Raw genomic sequence first — 19,910 nt, 5'->3', positions numbered from 1 at the left:
ACACACCTGCACACCCTTCCCAGACATCCCCAGGAAGAATTGGGACGCAGGAAGACTCGGYCCGAGCACTCCCATCCGCTGTGCAAGGCGAGGGTGGCCCACTTCTGGTTTCCTGTCCGAGTGCCCGTTAGCGCCAAGATAATGGTGYTTTGTTGTTCAACGCCGCTACTTCGCTAGGCTAATATAAACAATGGCACTGAACTAGCCTTGACACCGAWTTTTTTTGCTTTAGAAAAAGTTTGCTTTGTCTTTTGAAGCAACATGTTAAGTAGCCTAGCATATGATGTTCGCTATGTGAAAAGCAAGTGCTGTTTTTTTTTTGGAACATGCACACAGTGTTCAAGTAAAAGCTCTTCCAAATTAGCCGATTAAAAAAAAAATCATAATCTTTATGAATATTCATCTTTTCTACAGTATCAAAGCCATATTAGGCTACTCAGTCAGGCCGACGCTCAATTTGAGTAAGATTATCCAGTACTGTTGTTCGTAACTTGGCAGGAGCGCTCGACCAAAGGTTTAAGAACCGAAAACCCCTTAGTAACAACAACTCCTCTGGCTCCCGTCTGCACCAAGCCAAGGAGCAGTGTTTCTGTTYTGGCACCACCACAGGGGGTTCAGTAAAGTTGAGCAACGTTCCCYGACGCAGAGCTGGGATTTGGGTCGCAGTAGTAGTGCATTCATTGGCAATGAGCCACACTACTACTTAACGTCTGCCTAGTGGCTAACTCCGTTTCCCATATTATTACACTACAGTGGACCAAGACATATGATATGAGGCTTCTGCCTATCTACAATKAACATATTTACAGCAATGATATTWTCCTGCCTATCTCTGGCTTTAGAATCTTCATTTTCCTCCATTATGATAGCTTCCTTTCCCCCCCATTATGATCGCTTGCTTTTTTGAAGGGTGTACGTACTGTAAGTAAAGACATTCATCTTTAGTGATGAGACAGTAAGTATTCCACTAGATGTTATGTGTGTCTGTGTGCATTTGTGATTCTGTCGGTGCATGTCTGTCTGTGTGTAAGGGATAGTGGTCTATGTTTGTGCGTTTGTCGGAGTGTGGACGGACACTACACCCCCTTTTCACCCAGAACCCCCGTTCAGTGTGTCTGACCTACATTCCCTCACTGAAGACCCTGGCTGTGTGTTTTAGAGGCCTGAGCGGCCCTCCAGACGACAATGGGACTCTCGACGGAGACTGCAACACAAAGGCATTCTGGGAAAGACCGTCCGCATGCCTCGCTGCCCTTAATGCAGCTTGTCTGGGCCCTAGTGAGACGCCCCAGTGTGTGTGTGTGTGTGGGGGGGGAGTATGGAGGGGAGGTGTTCTTACACATGATCAATGATCCAGCCTGTTCTCCACTGTACCTCTTAACCTTCTCCTCCTCCCTCCCGCTGTCTTTCTCTCCCACCTATTCTTTTTCTCTTCTCCCTCTCTCCATCCACACCTCTCCCTCGGTCTCGCTGGCCCTAATCAGATCTTTTGTTGTGGAAACACGTTTGGCTTCCTTCTGGAAATGAAAACAAATGCTACCTCCCATTCCATTAGGAACACTGAGAATTCCTCCCTTTACGTCACTCTCCCTGAGTAACTCATCCCAGACCCTTCACACACACTCAAAAGGCATGCGCACGCACGCACACACACACACACACACACTACACTTGTAGTGGCTGAGCGATCAAAGCCCAGAACCCCGGCTATGTTGAAGAGCTTTGGAGGGACTCCAAGCCACTGTGGAGGCTGGGGCCAAACTCCCACACCAGCAATAGAACACAACCCAATAGAACAAAACCGAGAGAATAAGATACTGCAGTGCAATATAAACCCAGCAGCTGGCCTTAGGGTTAGGTTGCGGTTTCTGGAGCTGGGAGAAGCAGGTGAACAGGGGATCATAGATATAGGATGACTAGATCTGGAATGTCATCCAAGGCATTGGTAAATACTGCTCAGCGTGTGAGTTTGTAGGTCACAGGCCTGTGGTGRACTTGGATTGTGGTCTGAAATAGAGGAGGGTGTCAGGGTAGGCCCCTTCAGTTTAGCCGTGGAGTCCGGTGGGTAGTCCCTTTTTATATTTAGGATAGGATGTCAGGTTTCCCCATGCGTGTCTGCATGCATGCGCACGTATGATGGTGTATGACGCATGATGGTATACCTCATGTCACCGGATGAAAAATATCCCAATATCACACTAATTCTGGTGCTGCAGCTCTTCAAACTCTTTACTGCTTTATTTGCTAAGATGCTCTCCTCTCCTCCTGCTGTGGCTGGGAGCTGGAGGGAAAAATTGTTGTGTGTGTTGTGTGTGTGTTGTGTGTGTGTGTGTGTGTGTGTGTGTGTGTGTGTGTGTGTGTGTGTGTGGTGTGTGTGTGTGTGTGTGTGTGTGTGTGTGTGTGTGTGTGTGTGTGTGTGTGTGTGTGTGTGTGGTGGTGCAATGGATGGGTGTGTCTGAGCCTTCACACAGCGCTCTGCTCTGGCTAAGCTGTATTACGAGTTGCTTGTTTGACTCTGAGCACCGCACTGAAATACAGTGTTTTTCCATCTGCGTGTCAGGTGACCATCGGTTCTACAGGCTGTGTTTTCAGTGAGTTTATTAGAGTTTCTACAGGGTGTTTTTGGCGTCTGCATGTTGCTTGTGTGAGTGGTAATTTAATGTGTGCCTCTGTCAGTGTGGTGTGTGCGTGAATGTTCGTAACCGATGTTGTGAACTATGATAGAATTACAAAGTGTGTGTGTATCCTTTGCTAGTATGACATATAAATCATTTTGGTGTGGATAGTAAACAAGTAGAAAATAGCTTTCTCCAAATGATTCATATCTTCCCAACTTCAATATCAATCTCCAATGACAGCCATCAGTAGATATTCTCTCGGTCTTTGTGTCGTTTTTTTCCTTGACTCTGGGTTCAGATTTGGTGTCGAGGGGAAGGCAGGGGAGGGCTGGCCCAGCTGGGACGGGGCAGAGAGGAAGCAGGCTGTGCTGAGTGTTGCCTTCCGTTACCTGGACACATACAAGAACTGCTGCAGGAAGAGGGCGAGAGGTCCAACAGCTTCCCCAAGGTACTGGTCCAGCACACACTCATGGAATACATACACACACACGCAATGCACATGCACATACGCGTGGCGACATACACACAGATACACACACACAAACAGCCATCCAGCAGGACGAGGCGTGAGATCTAACAATCGTCAGTGTTAAACACACACTTTACAAGACACACACACACACCTGCTCTTCCATCCAAGCAGCCTGGCATCAAGGCATGTGTCTGTGGGCGTTCTCCTGGGTGGGAGCTGTGTGTGGAGTGTTGATTCTGGCAGCAGCCTGTTAGGCGCCCAGGTTGGTCATGTGACGGAAATGACTCAGCTGAACACACCTGGGAAATGAGGCGTTTGGCCTCTCGACTTCCTTCTATATTCACCATTAAAAACACATCTCATGTCGGTTTCTTCACACAGACCCTTGGCCTCTAACCCGCTCCGTTCTGTCTCCACTGTCGTCTACCTATCTCTCTGTCGTGTTCTGTCTGGCTTTCTTCTCGTCTGTCTAGCAGCAGACTTTGTGACGAACTGCAACTGCCCACACAGTGCTGTGGTCACACAGACAGAGGCCACAAAGTGCACTCGCCTCTCTGAAAGTCATTCTCTCCTCTGCCTCAGGAGCTGTATCTGTGTGCAGTCCAACAAACTCAGTCAGTTCCCTGAGCTCGTGGAAGACGTGCTAAAGCTTCAGCGCTGGACGAGATCCTCCAATGCCCGTAAGTCACACATCCACCCCGCCAGACACACACACACACACACACACACACACACACACACACACACACACACACACACACACACACACACACACACACACACACACACACACACACACACACCACACACACACACACCGAGCCCGCAGCCTCGTCTTTATCACCAGTCTGCTAGCGTTTCTGGTATTCTGGGGCTGCGAAAGGCATTGCAGCTGGATGTTGCTGTGTCGCACCTCTTGGTTTAGTCAAAGCCTTTATTGCACAATCACTGTTAATTATGTAATAGGTTGTTCTTAATGGCCTTGGGTTCTCCTATAGCCTCCTAGCTCACACTGGCTTTCTTGCACGTAACATTGTGGTGCCTTCCCCTATAAATAGGGCTACGGAGTTTACCTGACCTTGTAAGGAAGAACTCTGGCCCCTATTAATTACAATCTACTTGCTTACAGGCGACGGTACATACAACCTTTTGGATCCATCCCACTGTGGCACACAAGCCATCACAGCCAATTACAAACTAGCTGGCTTTGAAGGATGCATAGACTGACAGACCGTCTACTGTGTTTTCCTAAGCAGCTCCGAGGAGGACAAGGAGATTCGGAAGAAGCAGGGCCGTCCTCTTTTCCGCCACTTCCGCCGCATCGACGCCTGTCTGCAGCCCAGAGAGGCCTTCCGGGGATCAGATGAGAGTGAGTGAGACAGGATGTGATGCAAAACGCATCCTACTGTGACACTTTCTGTATTGAAATTCTATATCTTGAAAATGTCATTTCTCACATGCAAAAAAATTGGGACCGTATCAACAGTGGACTATTTAAAAAATAAAAAAGGCAAAATATTTTTTTGAGTGGTATTTTCCTTTAAGGTCTTCAGATACAGGCCAATAGATATGAGGATATGGACAGATGTTGTACACACTAGAGCCATGTGGGTGAAGTTAAAAAGGGTGTGTGTGTGTGTGTGTGTGGTGTGTGGTGGTGACTGTGCAGCGCGCCACAGTCTTTTGCAGGGTGTACACGCCGGACCACTCGTACGTGACGATCCGCAGCCGTCTGTCGTGCCGCGTGGGGGAGATCCTGGCGCTGGTCAGGGAGAAGCTGCAGTACAGCGAAGACCAGCCAACCCAACCTGGCAACCTGCTGCTGGTGGCTGTCACCTCCGCCGGGGGTAGGACCACACACAAACACACACTGGCCCACACACACACAGCTACTGTATACATTAAACCTACGATTACTTCTCGCCATGCCTACTTTTTGATTTGCGTTCTGCAGGACAAAAAACACAGCAACAACCAAAACACCCAATCAGACAATGCAAGCTTTGACATGATTGTTTGAACAGCGATGCTTACATCCACAAAGAGGTTTAGATTTAAATCCACAAACGACTACCCACCACTGCTCGGAGCTAAGCTGCCAAAGTGATTTGACTCTATGGAGATGAAAACAGTTTGTTGATGTTCTGGCATGTCTCTGTGTGCTTTTTGTTATGTGTTCACTGGAATCTCCACTAATCCATTGCGTGTGTGCTGATGTGTGAGCTCATCTGTGTTGTTGTGTTCTCAGAGAAGGCCGCTTTCCGGCCTAGCGACGAGGCCGTCTTCACCACCCTGGGAGTCAACACTCACCTGTTTGCCTGCGAGCCCTCCGAGCTGGAGAGCCTGGTGAGTCCTAGAGCACGAGTTATCACTTAACAATGGAGAGGAATGAAAAGCTCTGGCTGGTGGCCATTTTGGATAGCACTAAACATTGTTTACATTTGATTCATTATAGTTCTCATAAAGTTACCAATATAAAAAAAATATGCCAAGGAGATGAAACAATGGTGTTTTAGTCCAAAGCTTCTCTCGTAAGAAGCCTAAAAAAATGTTGGTTTCTCTTTAGCTTCCCTTACCTGAGGAGATCCACTGGTCGCCCGGCGACAGTAAACTCCATGACATGAGTGCTGAGGAGGTAGCCACTCAGCTGGTGGTGTTTGACTGGGAGCTCTTCAGCTGCGTGCATGAGGTCCGTGATTGGTGGCGCTGATAGTACTGGGCAGAACCTCTGCCAAATAATTGCAAAAGAAGTTAGCAACGATAACAACTTTTTATGCTGTGTGTCGTCTACCTACACTTTCGATGCTCTAGACTTATTGTACGTTTCTTCATTGGTATGTCCAGGTGGAGTTTGTGTGCTATGTGTTCCACGGCGAGCAGGCTCGCTGGCGCCCCCTCAACCTCGAGCTGGTACTGCAGCGATGCAGCGAGGTGCAGCATTGGGTCGCCACCGAGATCCTGCAGTGCCAGTCGCTGCCCAAGAGGGTGCAGCTCCTCCGCAAGTTCATCAAGATCGCAGCTCTGTGAGTTCCGGGTGTCTGTCAGTCCTATTGAATTATGTTACAACTAGGTGTGCTGTGTTGATGATATATGTTTTAATAGTGTGTATGGCCACAATAATAGTTTAGATTAGTGCCAAATAGTGTTGTTTGGTCATTCCTAACAGTGTGTTTTATGGTGTTAGTTTATGGTGAAGTGTGTGTTATTGTCTAGTCATATCTAACATGTGTGTGAATGTACTCCAGGTGTAAGCAGCAGCAGGACCTGCTGTCCTTCCTAGCTGTGGTCCTGGGGCTGGACAACCCTGCAGTCAGCCGCCTTCGCCTCACCTGGGAGGTAAAACACACACACACACCAGTGGAGGCTGCTGAGGGGAGGACGGCTCCTGGAACGGAGTAAATGGAATGGCATCAACCACATGGCAACCATGTGTTTGATGTATTTGATACCATTCCACTGGTTCTGCTCTTGCAATTACCAGAAGCCCGTTCTTCCCAGTTAAGGTGCCACCAACTTCCTRYGATACACACCCCTCCATGCACACACAGTCAACATGCACATAAGGCTGACACGTCAGCAAACACTCTGGCGTAGGGATTTGTTTATAACTCTGGGGACTATTTGTCTGTGGTTTGTGGCAGGGCCTMCCTGGGAAGTTCAGGAAGCAGTTCCAGCAGTTTGAGAGCATTGCGGTGAGTGGCTGTTCGGGGTCTCCAAGGGGACAGTTAAGGGAGTCCTTATAATATGGGCTTACTGTATATCAGGGTTGAGCTCAGTTCCATTTGTCAGTCAACAATTATAAAATGGGTCTTCTGACCTCAAAGTAATTTACCCCAATCCGTATGTGGCCACGGGTTCATTTATAAAGGCACATTTAGTGAAGGGTGAGTGAGTGAACATGTTTTTGTTTTTCAGGATCCATCCAGGAACCAYAAGTCGTACAGAGACCTGATGGGCAGCCTCAGACCCCCTCTCATCCCCTTCACACCACTGCTGCTCAAAGGTGAGACAGACATACACACACACACACCAGTGGAGGCTGCTAAGGGGAGGATGGCTCATAATAATGTCTGTTAAAATGGAATGGCATCAAATGGAATGGCATCAACCACATGGAAACCGTGTTTAATGTATTTGATACCATTCCACCTATTCCGTTCCAGCCAGTACCACGAGCCCGTCCTCCCCAATTAAGGTGCCACCAACCTCCTGTGACACACATACACTATATACACAGCAAGTAAACACACACAAACACTGTAGTTCTCTCTCTCCACTACCCAAATGCATATGTTCATCGGCAAAAAGTGAAATCTTCACAAATACGAAACACACACTGAAACACACACCCCATCCACACAGGCTGCCATTGGCTCAAACCACAGACTAAATAAGTGACGCCGGGCCGCTACTCGGGGTCTCTCTCTGGCCATGGACACGCACACAAACCACAGCTGAGGAAACGCTACACTGTTTGTGTGTGGTGCTGAAAACAGGGGCACAAACCTCTACAACCCCCCTCAAACACACACTCACTCTACCCCCCAGATGTTGTCCAGATGTGAGCTCATAACATCTCTCAGACACACACACACACACACACAATGCTGATTAGAAGGCAGCCTTTCAGCCCCGCCTTACTAATTAACACCCATAGTTAATCTCTCCATCTCCCTCAACCCTAGCCTGGGTATCAGTCTCGTTAGCTAACATTCCACTCCTTGTCATTTGGAATGTTAGCTGAAGAGAATGGTGCTCAGGCTACCTCCACCCTGCACACACACAAAGCTCAGCATGCCGTCTCCCTGCTGGGCAACACAAGTATGTGACGATCATACTCGTTTCATGTTAGATGTAGCCGATGCTGGAGTCCTCATGTAACATATTTCTACATCCTCTTGAGGAGTGAATAAAGACTGCTGTACATTCAGTCAGACACTTACATATCCAGACATACAAAGACATCCAGCATATTCACACACACACACACATGCAACATGAACACAGGCTTGAGGCACACACATCAGCATTGAGGCACTTCATAACCTACCGCGCCGACTTAACAGAAGTCCCTCATTATCGAAGAAAGGCACGTTTTCTCTCTCTTTCGTTTCCTTTCTCTCCCGCTCTCACACCCTCTTAACACAACATGGGATCCTGTCTCAACATAACCAGGTGGCATTCATTTCTCTGCTTTGAGAACACACACCTCCTCCACAGGTGATCAGCTCCATAATGACCTCCCTCCCCCTCCACCCTGACCTCCCTCCTCCATTGCCACGTGCCCCGCTTTGAGTGTCAACTCTTTTTCTCTCTCTCTCTCCATTCCTCACTTTTTCAAATCTAATCATTTCAAGGGAATTCTCATATTTCTTTTTAGATCAACAAAGAATTGGATCTGTTCAGAAATTGGATCAACAAAATACCACTGCCGTTATTCTATAGGCTAGCTGTATTCATCACTGTGATAATAGATTGGTTATAGACTACATACAATATATACTTACATTATTCTACACCATAACACTGTGTGTGTGCAATTTCCTTAATGGGTGGTATATTACACTTAGTGTGTGCTTGTCTCGTTGTCGCTCCCTCTCATTATCTCGCTCTCTTTGTACATTTCTCCTCCCCCTTGGGTATAAAATCTCTTGTCAATGTCACTTAGACACCAAAAACGTGTGGAATGTTTTCTATTTGAAAGCTGTGTATACCAGGCTCTAATATAATGTAGTTATTTAGCGCGTCTGCTCAATGACTAAAATGTTCATGTAAAATAATAAGGCTTTTATCCAAAGCGACTGTGTGCGTACACTTTTTACGTTTGGGTGGTCCCGGGAATCAAACCCTCTACCAACTGAGCTACAGAGGACCATAAACTTAAACAAGACAAATGTTCAAGACAATGTACATACTGTAAAAACCAACATCTATGGCTACCAGGTCGACTGCTTTCACAGCTAGATGCTTCCACATTTTCATAATATGACCATAGAGAATGATAGAGGACTCATCTTTGTATCTGTCCCAGTATGGCGTCTGTGAGCGCACAGGCAGCGCCATTGAGGCCATCTCCATTTTGTTGTAGTCAATTTTCTTGTACTGTTTTCATGAGTTGGTAAACAAACTGAAAGGGTCCATACTCCCATCTGGAGTGTGTTGTTTGAACAGGTATAAAACCAAGGTTGGCTTTTTACTGCCACCTGCAGTTATGGAATGTTTACGCACAAGTATAATTAATTGGCTGATCCATCCTGATGACCTGGTTAGACCTCAACCTCAGAAGTATGTGATCCTCCCTTAAAGGGATAGTTCACCCAAATGAAGAAATAACACATTGGTTTCCTTACCCTGTAAGCAGTCTATGGACAAGGTACAGCAATCCATGAACTATCCCTTTAAACCATAACAAGTCCCACCCAGTTGACTACAAAATGGCACTGCCCATGCTAAAATAGGCTTTTGGGCACTAGAGTACTCTATCATTCTCTATGGATAGGACACATAACTGCTGGATAGCAGCTTAGCATACTGCATAAGCATTGCTATATGTATTGCTGAATGTTTCTTAATGGTGCAACACATAGGATTTAAAAAAAATCTGCATCAGAAAATGTCCATAATATGTCTGCAGCAATAGTGGAATGATTTGTGTTTCACAGTAACTTACCCACCAGTGTTGTGATTTTCTGTGATGTTCATCTATTGATATCTCCTGCAGGAGCGGCGTCTGTTGTCAAAATGGGAAAGCTTATTTTGGCTGTGTTTTGTCTAGTGGAAACCAGGTCAAGTGGCCATGTAGAAATTGCTCCGTCATGTCCTGGTTACTAATATTCTACACTGTTCGCTCAATTTCAGTTTGAGAAAACAAGCACTGGATACTGTAGGGAATCATTGTACTATCTAAATCGCTGTGAAATATCTTTTCAATAATAAAAAACATCGTTTTTACAGCTGTTTGAACCTGGTGGACCAAAACCAAAGTAAAATACTTTGGGAAGAGGGGGAGATTGGTTTTGAATGCAGCCTATTGCTGTAGCAATTCACCTAGCTTCCACATAGGGGAGAAATTCTGCGAAATTCTAGGCGTACCACCTTTTAAATGCTTGTACAACCTCTCATTCTTCTCTATGATATTTCACTCTAACCTGGGTGGCAAGGTGAAGTATGTTCAAAATGTTATGGATGTTATGTTATAGCAGGAGTGTATTATTGTGCGTAACCTAACAGCTCAGTGAGGGCTTCCTGGTACCCTGCTCGCTAGTTCAGAATGCTAGCCGTTAATCTCTGTGGTTAAATAACTGTTCAAGCAGGCGTGTGTGTGTTGAAGAGTAAGGTGCATCTGACTTCTCTGTGTGTGGTGGGGGAGTGAGGGAGGTATATGCATATGCTTGCTGTGTGTTTGTGTGATAGAGAGTTGGTTAGCAAAGTGCATCTGCTCTGTGTGTGTGTTTTGTATATGTGTGTCGGTTTGGAAGAGAAGGTGTGCCTGCTGTCCAGTGTGCAGCTCATAAAGCTCCGCTCATAGCATCTTTAGTCCAGGGGTGAAAAAAGTCACATTAGCGTATCGCCTCACCTCCCTCCCTCCCTCCGCCACGCACCCTCCCTCCCTCCCCAGGTCTAGCGCCATCAGCAGCATTCAGAACATTCCTCCAGATTGACTCTTTGGCTCATCTCTCTCGGTCCTACCTCTCCTCCGTCTGTGGGCTAAAGCACCGGTAGACAAGGGCAGCCGCTGGGGCGAGTGTCGACGAGCCATTACATAATTGTTCCCTGCCTTCACTGTGTGTTTACCTTTCTCTCTCTCTCGTTCTCTCTCTCTCTCTCTTTTTTTTCTCTCTCAGATCTGACCTTCCTCCACGAGAGTTGCAAGTCGTTTCATGGGGAGCTTGTCAATTTTGAGAAGATGGTGAGTGTACGTTCAGCCATTGACATAATAGCCAACGAAATACATGTATTTTCTATTCGGCACAATCAGCGTGATTCCCTGGTCAACCACCCCTGGTTTCCCTGAGTACTGTCTTAACTACACGCGTCTCCTCTCCTCCTCCAGCATAAAGTTGCAGAGATGGTGAGGAGCATCAGACGATACAGGAGCTCTCAACTAGGTAAGCACTAATGGCCACAGGCACACCTGTCTGTTAAGAATAGTCTTGAAGGAGCCGAGCTCCACCCTACCATCTGTTTAGAACAGCACAGCCCTCAGGGCCGTTCAATCACACAACCGCCATTCACTACCACCGCCACACACACAGGCATTCTCAACACATAATGATATTACTGTCTGACAAACCGCCGTGCGTGCTAACCACGCCATTATGTTGAGGTAAACACTTGAACATTATCATCCATTACATAGCCTAGTGTGCATAAACACCCATTAACATTATCACCACACAGAGTGCAGCTCAAAACACTGATATGGTTATCGCACAACCTAGCGTGTTAAATGTTCAATATCATTATTATCACGTGGCATGACATGCTAAACACTCGATAATGTCGGTATCGCGTAGTCTAGCCTTACGTAACTTAACTCACAGACCGGTCCACTATTTTTAGAGGCAGCATCCCCAAGAGTCAGTGTAATTAATTTGTATCGTGCTAGTGCACTACTCAGAAGCATTTAGCAATCCGTGCCTTACGCTCATTAGTTTGAGTAAAGCACGGCACTGTTAGCCACGCTAAGACCATTGATGTTTCGCACAACTCCAGCTAGCGCTGTTACACAATCGACGCACACAAGAGATTGCTGACATAATATAAGACCCTACGCAAAGACACTCAGTAACCCAGTAGAACATTGGTCACCTCCGCCCTCTTATTTCTGTATATTTATTGACATGGGGCACAAAGAGAGGTTTCTCAGCACATGAACAACTTGGCCTATCTACATACAAGACAACACATAGAGGTTTATACCCGCTGAAGATTCTTCACTTGTACACGCATATTATATGTAGAAAGATGCTAATCTAGATATTAAAAAAAAAATAATAATCGGAATGTTCCTCATGATAACACTACTGACAGAGTGCACTGGCTAATGACAAACGCCACACAATGTTAAACGCCACTAAAATAACACAAGGTACTGTACCGTATGTTATTTTTACAGCTACATTGATATTGATTCAAGCATTGTTGGGTTTGGAGCTTGCAAGAAAGGCATTTCACTGTACTAGTGTACGTGACATTTGAAACCCGAAACATGAGACCAGAACCTAAGTCAGGGCTGGGTTAATGTTTTTGTTGTTGTATTTTACTTTAGATCTAGTTACAACTTCTGTCTATTAGAGGACACGTTCATTCACCTGGCTTCCAAGGTTTAAGCTCCTTTGTGACGTAAAGAACACAAACAAGACTTGACGTAACTGTGGCGTGTAGAACCTGAAGTTGAATAGCTTCTACCTGAAAGCAGCAAAATAGAGTTTATTTTCACTTTGGGTTTCTCAAAATGGGGTTTATTTTCACTCTGAAATATTCCATAGCCTTCATTCAGGATACTCAGACCAGTTACAGGAAGTGCTCAAACCCTTTTTAGGGCTGTATTATATTGTACACAGTGCTATAATGAATCTGTGCTTAGATGCGTAAATCCTAGAGGGCTTAGTGGCGGTACATTGTCTGAGATTACCACTGTACCCTAATGGACTGTATGGAGTGCTTCGTTGAGTGACCCAGGGGTCGCTCTTTTGAATTACCCCGTCATTTCTATCCCTCTCTTTCTCCCCATCTCTCCTTTCTTTTTCTCTCTCCCTCTGTCCAGCTGAGTGACTTTTGCCAATGGTCATCTGATTCCATTACGCATAGGTTACTTCTGCTTAGCGAGATAGAGCACACAGGGATACGTTTAACCTTGTGTTCTTCGACAGCTATTGGCTACATTCAGGCATACACCACATTCACAAACCCATTGAAAACCCCCCCAAAGGAAATGGCTTCAAAATGGCCCTTTGGGCTCTGGAGTAAATGGCCATCTAATCCTATAGATTGCTGCTGCTGTTGTGATGGTGGCACAGAGGAGGATAACGGCGCATCCAAGGAGGATTTTCTGCGCCCAGAATGGGAAAGGACAAATTGTGGCTATTGTTAGCCTGCCTGACAAAAAGTGTTTTGCTGTTGGTTAGAACTGAATCAAACCAGTTTGAATCAAACCAACGCCTGCTGCGTTGTGTGGGCTCGTCGTGAGCAGATGCTGCTGCTATCCTCTTGTTAGGTCAAGTGGAAATAGTAGGGCTTTCTGCCGCCATCCGGTGGTGAGATTAGGACATTGCATGCCACAGCAGCTTCTCTGTGGGTTTAACACTACCATCTAGCGCAGGGATCATCAACTAGATTCAGCCTTGGGCCTCATTTTTTTTTTATTGAGCGGGTGGTCGGGGGATGGAATATAATTACAAATAATATGTAGACTGCAAATTGACCTCAAGAATCTTAAACATATATGTTTGACTAAAACCTTACCTTGATTTGAATACAATCACGTGCCTCTATTATGAGTGGGAATACTTGCGAAAGGGTTGCTTAAATTAAAATAACTTGGAGCTGATTTCCTAGTGTTTTTAGACGTGTGTGTGTGTGTGTGTGTGTGTGTGTGTGTGTGTGTGTGTGTGTGTGTGTGTGTGTGTGTGTGTGTGTGTGTGTGTGTGTGTGTGTCTAAAAACACCAGGAAATCAGCTCCAACCTATATATTTGTGCTAAGAAATTGGAGGTACAAATAAAGCCACCTGCATGCCAAATTTGACCCGGGGGACCCTGATCTAGGGGGTGAATATGATTACTGCATAAATTATTTTGTTGGGGGTATGTTTAACTAATGAACCGACCTCTTTCTCTTTCGTAGCTCTGGATGCAGAGCCTTCCCCCTCTCACCTCCAGACCAAGGCCTACATTCGCCAGCTGCAGGTCATCGACAATCAGAACCTGCTCTTTGAAATGTCCTGCAAGCTRGAGCCCAAAGACATGTGAGAGAAAGTGCGAATGAGTGGGAGAGGGACGAGAAAGAGGGAGAGATTGCCCCCATACCCACCTTACCCCCCTTCTCCATTGCAACTCTGCCCTCAATGGTCTCAACCCTGATTGGCTGAATCAGCTAGCCATTTTTGTAACCTTCCTATGCTGGTTGTTTTCCTGGATTCCTCCAGCCTCCTTCCCGGTCTGCTTGTCACGAGCCACTGCAGATTTTGTGTACAATACTCAGACKGCTGGAAACGGCTGAGAAAAATGACTGGAACTCTTTTCTTTGAAGCCTTGTGCGTGTGACTTTGTGAGCATGTTGTGTGAGGAGGGCACGAGGTTTCAGGACTGACTCGACTAGCAGATTGGACAGCCATTTTGTACAGAAAATGAGGATAAATGAATAGTAAGCTTTTGTTTGATTTGTTTTTGTTTCCCCAACACCAAGTCATGCTTCTGCTTTCACGTCCAAGTGAAGCCTGTCCAGTTTGCACTGCCACCAAACCCCCTTCCCCAACTGAACTTTTCTGAACTTACCCAAACCAGGATGGTTAGCCCAAATGGGGAAAGGCCGGCTTTGTTTTACTAGACCAGTTGAACTGAAGTCTCTTTGACATTTGACCCCAAGACAGACTGTATTCCTACTGTTGTCCCACCTTTTCTTTGTGAAGTACTCAGATGTGAGACAATCTAACTCCGTGACCTCTAACCTAACTCTTGACCCCTCCCCTCCAGCCAACATGGGCACTTACCACCAACAGCTCAGTGGCAGCCCTCAACGAGTCAGCGACAGTTGGAAAGTAGAAGATATACTCCTATGCTAGTTCCTACTAGTACTTCTGGGCTAAAATAAACCCAGAGTTTATACCTCTGAACAAAAGCTTCCACCGTGTCACAAGAAGACGTGGTATTTCGGGTGATGGTGGAATGAAAAGTCTCTGAACCCCATGATGTGCTGCAGGCTTATTGGCTCCCCACGTCAAAGATCTCTCTCATTGGTTGAGTCAGTTGTTGAGTCAGTTGTTCCACCCTTTTGGGGGGTTCAGACTGAGGCCGCAGGTTCACCATCACAAGACAAACCCTTCTTTATGTACAGATGATGGGAGGCCAACAAAATTTGTAACAACAAAGCACTTTTGCCCGACCTCAGGGCACATTTTCAGCATGAGAATTGTTTGTGATTGTATAAAATGTTCAGTATAGTTCAGTTCAATATCATTTTTATCGCAATTTAACAAAGCCATTGTCGCAGAACTCTCAACAAAAGAACCAAGGCCCGTTTTATTCTATAGGCATGGTACCATCATCATGGCCAGTTGTACTGCACCATAGTTTCTAATAYGCTGATTGATGAATTTTCTCATAGAAAGTATATGGAGTTGAACAACTGGACCCAGTGACGTTGACACCACTTGTTTGCCTGCAACTCTCTCAGGACCCCTGGGTCGCGACCTTCGCGGAGGGCTGCCTGGCAATGCCTGTACGATAAAGCTGTAATGTAAATATTCTATGTGTAAATAGCTAAATAATATGGAGACTCTATTTTATGTAAGATGCAAGGAGATTATTTTATTTGTTTTGTAAATCTGAGAACGGGTGTAAATGGAGACTGAAATGGAGTCTGCTACTGTAGTCGAGATGAATTGTACAGCATATTTCTTCAGTTTTTTTTTTTTTTTTCTTAAGCGACTGGGAGGCCTGGGGTGAGGGATCTTGACTCGCGTGGGGGTTTGTTTTTGTACAGAAGTCAGTGTTTACAGTCATCTCTCCCGAAACTCAGATGTGTCATTAGACGTAGTCCAAGGTTATATCCGAGCAGTTGTGTCAAATCAACCCTTAACCCCTAGGCAATGTGTAGGTCTGGGAGGTTTGGATAGGTGGTAATGTAGTAAGACCTAAACTTTGCCCATTGTGATGGGCTAGATGGAAGTATCACTATATTGCTTACACCGATCACTTGTTTAGGAGGTAGGGGCTGAGGGTTTGGGAGTCGATCTGCTCTTTTTACCATGGGGAGGCCCTTCACTCTGGTCTCGGATACTACGCACCTAAATAAAGCCTCTTCTGATGACACCTGTGTGCTGTTGGGTTATTCTGTCATTTTAACCTTGGCTACTGCCTCTTTCTCAATTTTCACTTAACATACAGTATTGGCTCACAGAGCGGCCACACATAGAATGATTGAGCTGTTGTTGCCATAATATGGACTTGGTATTTTATCAAATAGGGCTATCTTCTATATCCCACCCCTACCTTGTCACAACACAACCGATTGTCTGAAACGCATGAAGAAGGAAAGAATTTCCACATATTAACTTTTAACAAGGCCAGCCTTATTGAATGGGACACTTTTAAATGTGCCTTTTGGAGGAAATTCAATACTAATCTTTAAAACAAAAGCAATTTAGGTCAAAAGAGTTAATATTAACAAAGGAAATAGGACAAACAGTACAGATAGATAGCAATAGAAACTCTACCATAGAAGCACAGAATAAGTTAGAGGACAAACTAAAAGAAATGGACAAACTTATTCAAGAAAGATCAAGTGTAATATATTATAAAAAATAAAGTGAACTGGATAGAATATAGGGAAAAAYKTACCAAATWATTTTTTAATCTTCAACATAGTTGAAATGCTACCAAAAATAATTMAATGAAACTTGTTAAAAATTATGGTCAGTCATGATTCACCAAACCATATTTTTTGAAAGAGGAAGCAAAGTACTTTAAGCATATGTTTTCATTTCAGTCTCTTCCATCTCCACTAACCAAAGATTATTAAAAAAATTTTTTTGGGGGGTGGTGGATCAGCTTTAATATTGTATGGATGTTCTTCTATTAATAATGTAAAATTAACATCTGTACAGAAAGACTCATGTGAAGGCCAAATTATAGAGGAGGAACTTCTTGATGCAATTAAAGCCTTTAAGTCCGGGAAAACTCCAGGGATGGATGGGATAGCAGTTCAGATATACCAAACCTTTTTTTATGTACTCAGAGGACCGTTATTAGTATGTTTTAATCTACCGTTTTTACAGGAGTGGTTATCAGATACTTAACAAGGTAGTCTGATTTCATTACTACTGAAACATGACCCTAGTGGTAAAAATAAAGATGCAGTCCATTGAAAAAATCAGAGGCCCCTTACACTTCAGTGTTATGATGCAAAAATTCTGGCAAAATGCATAGTGCATATAATTAATCCTAATTAGACAGGTTTTTTACATGGACGATAGATTGGAGATAATATAAGCACTGGACACAACAGAACACTATGCAACATCTGGGAAACCAGGCCCCGGTATTCATAGCTGACTTTGAAAAGGCTTTTGATAATGTATGACTGGAATTTATTTATAAATGCCTGGAACATCAATTTGAGAATTTCTTACACAATGGTTAAAGTTATGTACAGTACCAGTCAACATTTTGGACACACCTATACATTCCAGTGTTTTCCTTTATTTTTACTATTTTCTTCATTGTAGAATATTAGTGAAGACATCAAAACTATGAAATAACACATATGGAGTCATGTAGTAACCAAAAAAGTGTTAAATCAAAATATATTTTATTTTAGATTTTTCCAAGTAGCCACCCTTTGCCTTGATGACAGCTTTGCACACTCTTGGCATTCTCTCAACCAGCTTCATGAGGTAGTTTCCTGCAATGCATTTCAAATAACAGGTGTGCCTTGTTAAAATGTGATTTGTGGAATTTCTTTCCTTAATGCATTTGAGCCAATCAGTTGTGTTGTGACAAGGTAGGGGTGGTATATAGAATATAGTCATATTTGGTAAAAGACCCAAGTCCATATTATGGCAAGAACAGCTCAAATAAGCAAAGAGAAACAACAGTCCATCATTAAGACATGAAGATCAGTCAATGCAGAATTTTAAGAACTTTGAAAGTTTCTTCAAGTGCAGTCGAAAAAAACCATCAAGCGCTATGATGAAACTGGTTCTCATGAGGACCGCCACAGGAAAGGAAAACCCAGAGTTACCTCTGCTGCAGAGGATAAGTTCATTAGAGTTAACTGCACCTCATTGCAGCCCAAATAAATGCTTTCCAGAGTTCAAGTCACAGACACATCTCAACAACTGTTCAGAGGAGACTGCGTGAATCAGGCCTTCATGGTTGAATTGCTGCAAAGAAACCACTATTAAAGGACACCAATAAGAAGAGACTTGCTTGGGCCAAGAAACACAAACAATGGACATTAGACCGGTGGAAATCTGTCCTTTGGTCTGATAAGTCCAAATTTGAGATTTTTGGTTCCAACCGCCGTGTCTGTGAGATGCAGAGTAGGTGAACGGATGATCTCCGAAATCTGTGGTTCCCACCGTGAAGCATGGAGGAGGTGGTGTGGGTGTGCTTTGCTGGTGACACTGTCTGTGATTTATTTAGAATTCAAGGTACACTTAACCAGCATGGTTCGGGGGGCAGAAATGATTAAATATTAAAGCATTAGACCTCTCACCAAAGGCTTCAGTCATACAAAAGTTATACTTAAATCTGAACTGGTTCTCTAACAGATTAGTAGAATGTCTCACCCCTTGTTCAAGAAATGACCTTTTTCCCTTTATTCAGATTACAACCTCTCACTTTCAGTTATTTGAAAATGTAATTATCTCCAAAATATTACTATTTTTTTTTTAAACTGTAGAAAGTTGGTTGTAATTTCAGCTTAATCGAAGAGAAAAGACAGAACAAATAATAAAACATTATGGCTAAACTCAAATATACTTATTGCATGGAGTTGTCACACATGCAGCTAACAAAAATATATGGAAATGTCTGCTCTACCCAAAATTACAACCAACTAATTCATTGCAGCATTATTGCAGAAATGGAAGAGGCAGGTGGAACTGGGAAAAAGAAAGGGACATGTCTGAAAGGGACATTAAAGACCAAAATTGATTAAAGGAAAGTGCTAAATAAAAAGTTGACCAATTTAATGTAAGGATCAAAAAAGTGACAACTGTGTCAAAAAGATGGCAAAATAGTTGGGAAGAGATTTTCGATGTACCGATTCCATGGCACATGGTTTATGAGCATATACACAAAAAGATTCAGAACTTAGAATTTTTCAATTTAAATTATACAACATTTTTGCAACCAATAGGATATTATATACAGTGCATTAGGAAAGTATTCAGACCACTTGACATTTTCCACATTTTGTTAAATAAATCGTAAGGCTGTAATGTAAATCAATTTTAAAATAAGGCTTTAACCTAACAAAATGTGGAAAAAGTCAAGGGGTCTGAATACTTTCAAATGCACTGTATATAGGGAATACAACCATCCCAGCTCTGCAGATTTACTGTTTTGGTGTTGTAGCTTGTTTCTGGATGCAGGTTACAGGAATAACTGAAGAATTGCAACATTTACCTACAGGTAACTGCAAATAGCACTGATGGGTGATTTGAAAAGTCATAGTCAATCGATCAATAATATAATACTTTTAGCCCCCAAAAAACTTTAATTTACAATCTGTAGAACCTAATGAGAAAGGTTCAGAACTTTTGTGAAACATCACAGCACAGTTGAAAAACATAGAAAATAGAAATCAAAACTGGATGGTGTTAAGAGATAGCCGGGAGGGGTTGAAGGGTGGGACTAAAAATAACAAGATAACTATTGTAAAATACATTGTGTCCGTAAATTGTATATAGTATGTACACTACATGACTAAAAGTATGTAGACACCAGCTCGTTGAACATCTCATTCCAAAATCATGGGCATTAATATGAAGTTGGGCCTCCTTTGCTGCTATAACAGCCTCCACTCTTCTGGGAAGACTTTCCATTAGAAGTTGGAATAGTGCGGTGGGGACTTGCTTCCATTCAGCCACAAG

General features: G+C 44.0%; 1 protein-coding gene across 1 annotated transcript in view; it reads left to right on the top strand.

Moving 5' to 3' along the window:
- Nucleotides 1-16,120, top strand: part of LOC111981481 (rap guanine nucleotide exchange factor-like 1) — a 40,478-nt gene extending 24,358 nt beyond the window's left edge. The window contains 16 exon segments of the mRNA XM_070449176.1: nucleotides 2,917-3,017; nucleotides 3,020-3,066; nucleotides 3,673-3,699; nucleotides 3,701-3,749; nucleotides 3,752-3,770; nucleotides 4,344-4,459; nucleotides 4,770-4,937; nucleotides 5,339-5,436; nucleotides 5,657-5,779; nucleotides 5,935-6,113; nucleotides 6,336-6,426; nucleotides 6,732-6,782; nucleotides 7,006-7,093; nucleotides 10,935-10,999; nucleotides 11,144-11,198; nucleotides 13,937-16,120. Coding sequence (XP_070305277.1) covers nucleotides 2,917-3,017; nucleotides 3,020-3,066; nucleotides 3,673-3,699; nucleotides 3,701-3,749; nucleotides 3,752-3,770; nucleotides 4,344-4,459; nucleotides 4,770-4,937; nucleotides 5,339-5,436; nucleotides 5,657-5,779; nucleotides 5,935-6,113; nucleotides 6,336-6,426; nucleotides 6,732-6,782; nucleotides 7,006-7,093; nucleotides 10,935-10,999; nucleotides 11,144-11,198; nucleotides 13,937-14,061 — 1,402 coding nt within the window. The 3' untranslated portion in view covers nucleotides 14,062-16,120.
- Nucleotides 16,121-19,910: the final 3,790 nt, after the last annotated feature.

The sequence above is a fragment of the Salvelinus sp. IW2-2015 genome, linkage group LG20 (genome assembly GCF_002910315.2).
Source record: "Salvelinus sp. IW2-2015 linkage group LG20, ASM291031v2, whole genome shotgun sequence".
NCBI classification, from domain to species: Eukaryota; Metazoa; Chordata; class Actinopteri; order Salmoniformes; family Salmonidae; genus Salvelinus; species Salvelinus sp. IW2-2015.
The sequence above is the reverse complement of the archived record's forward strand: the minus strand, read 5'-3'. Positions and strand labels throughout refer to the sequence as shown.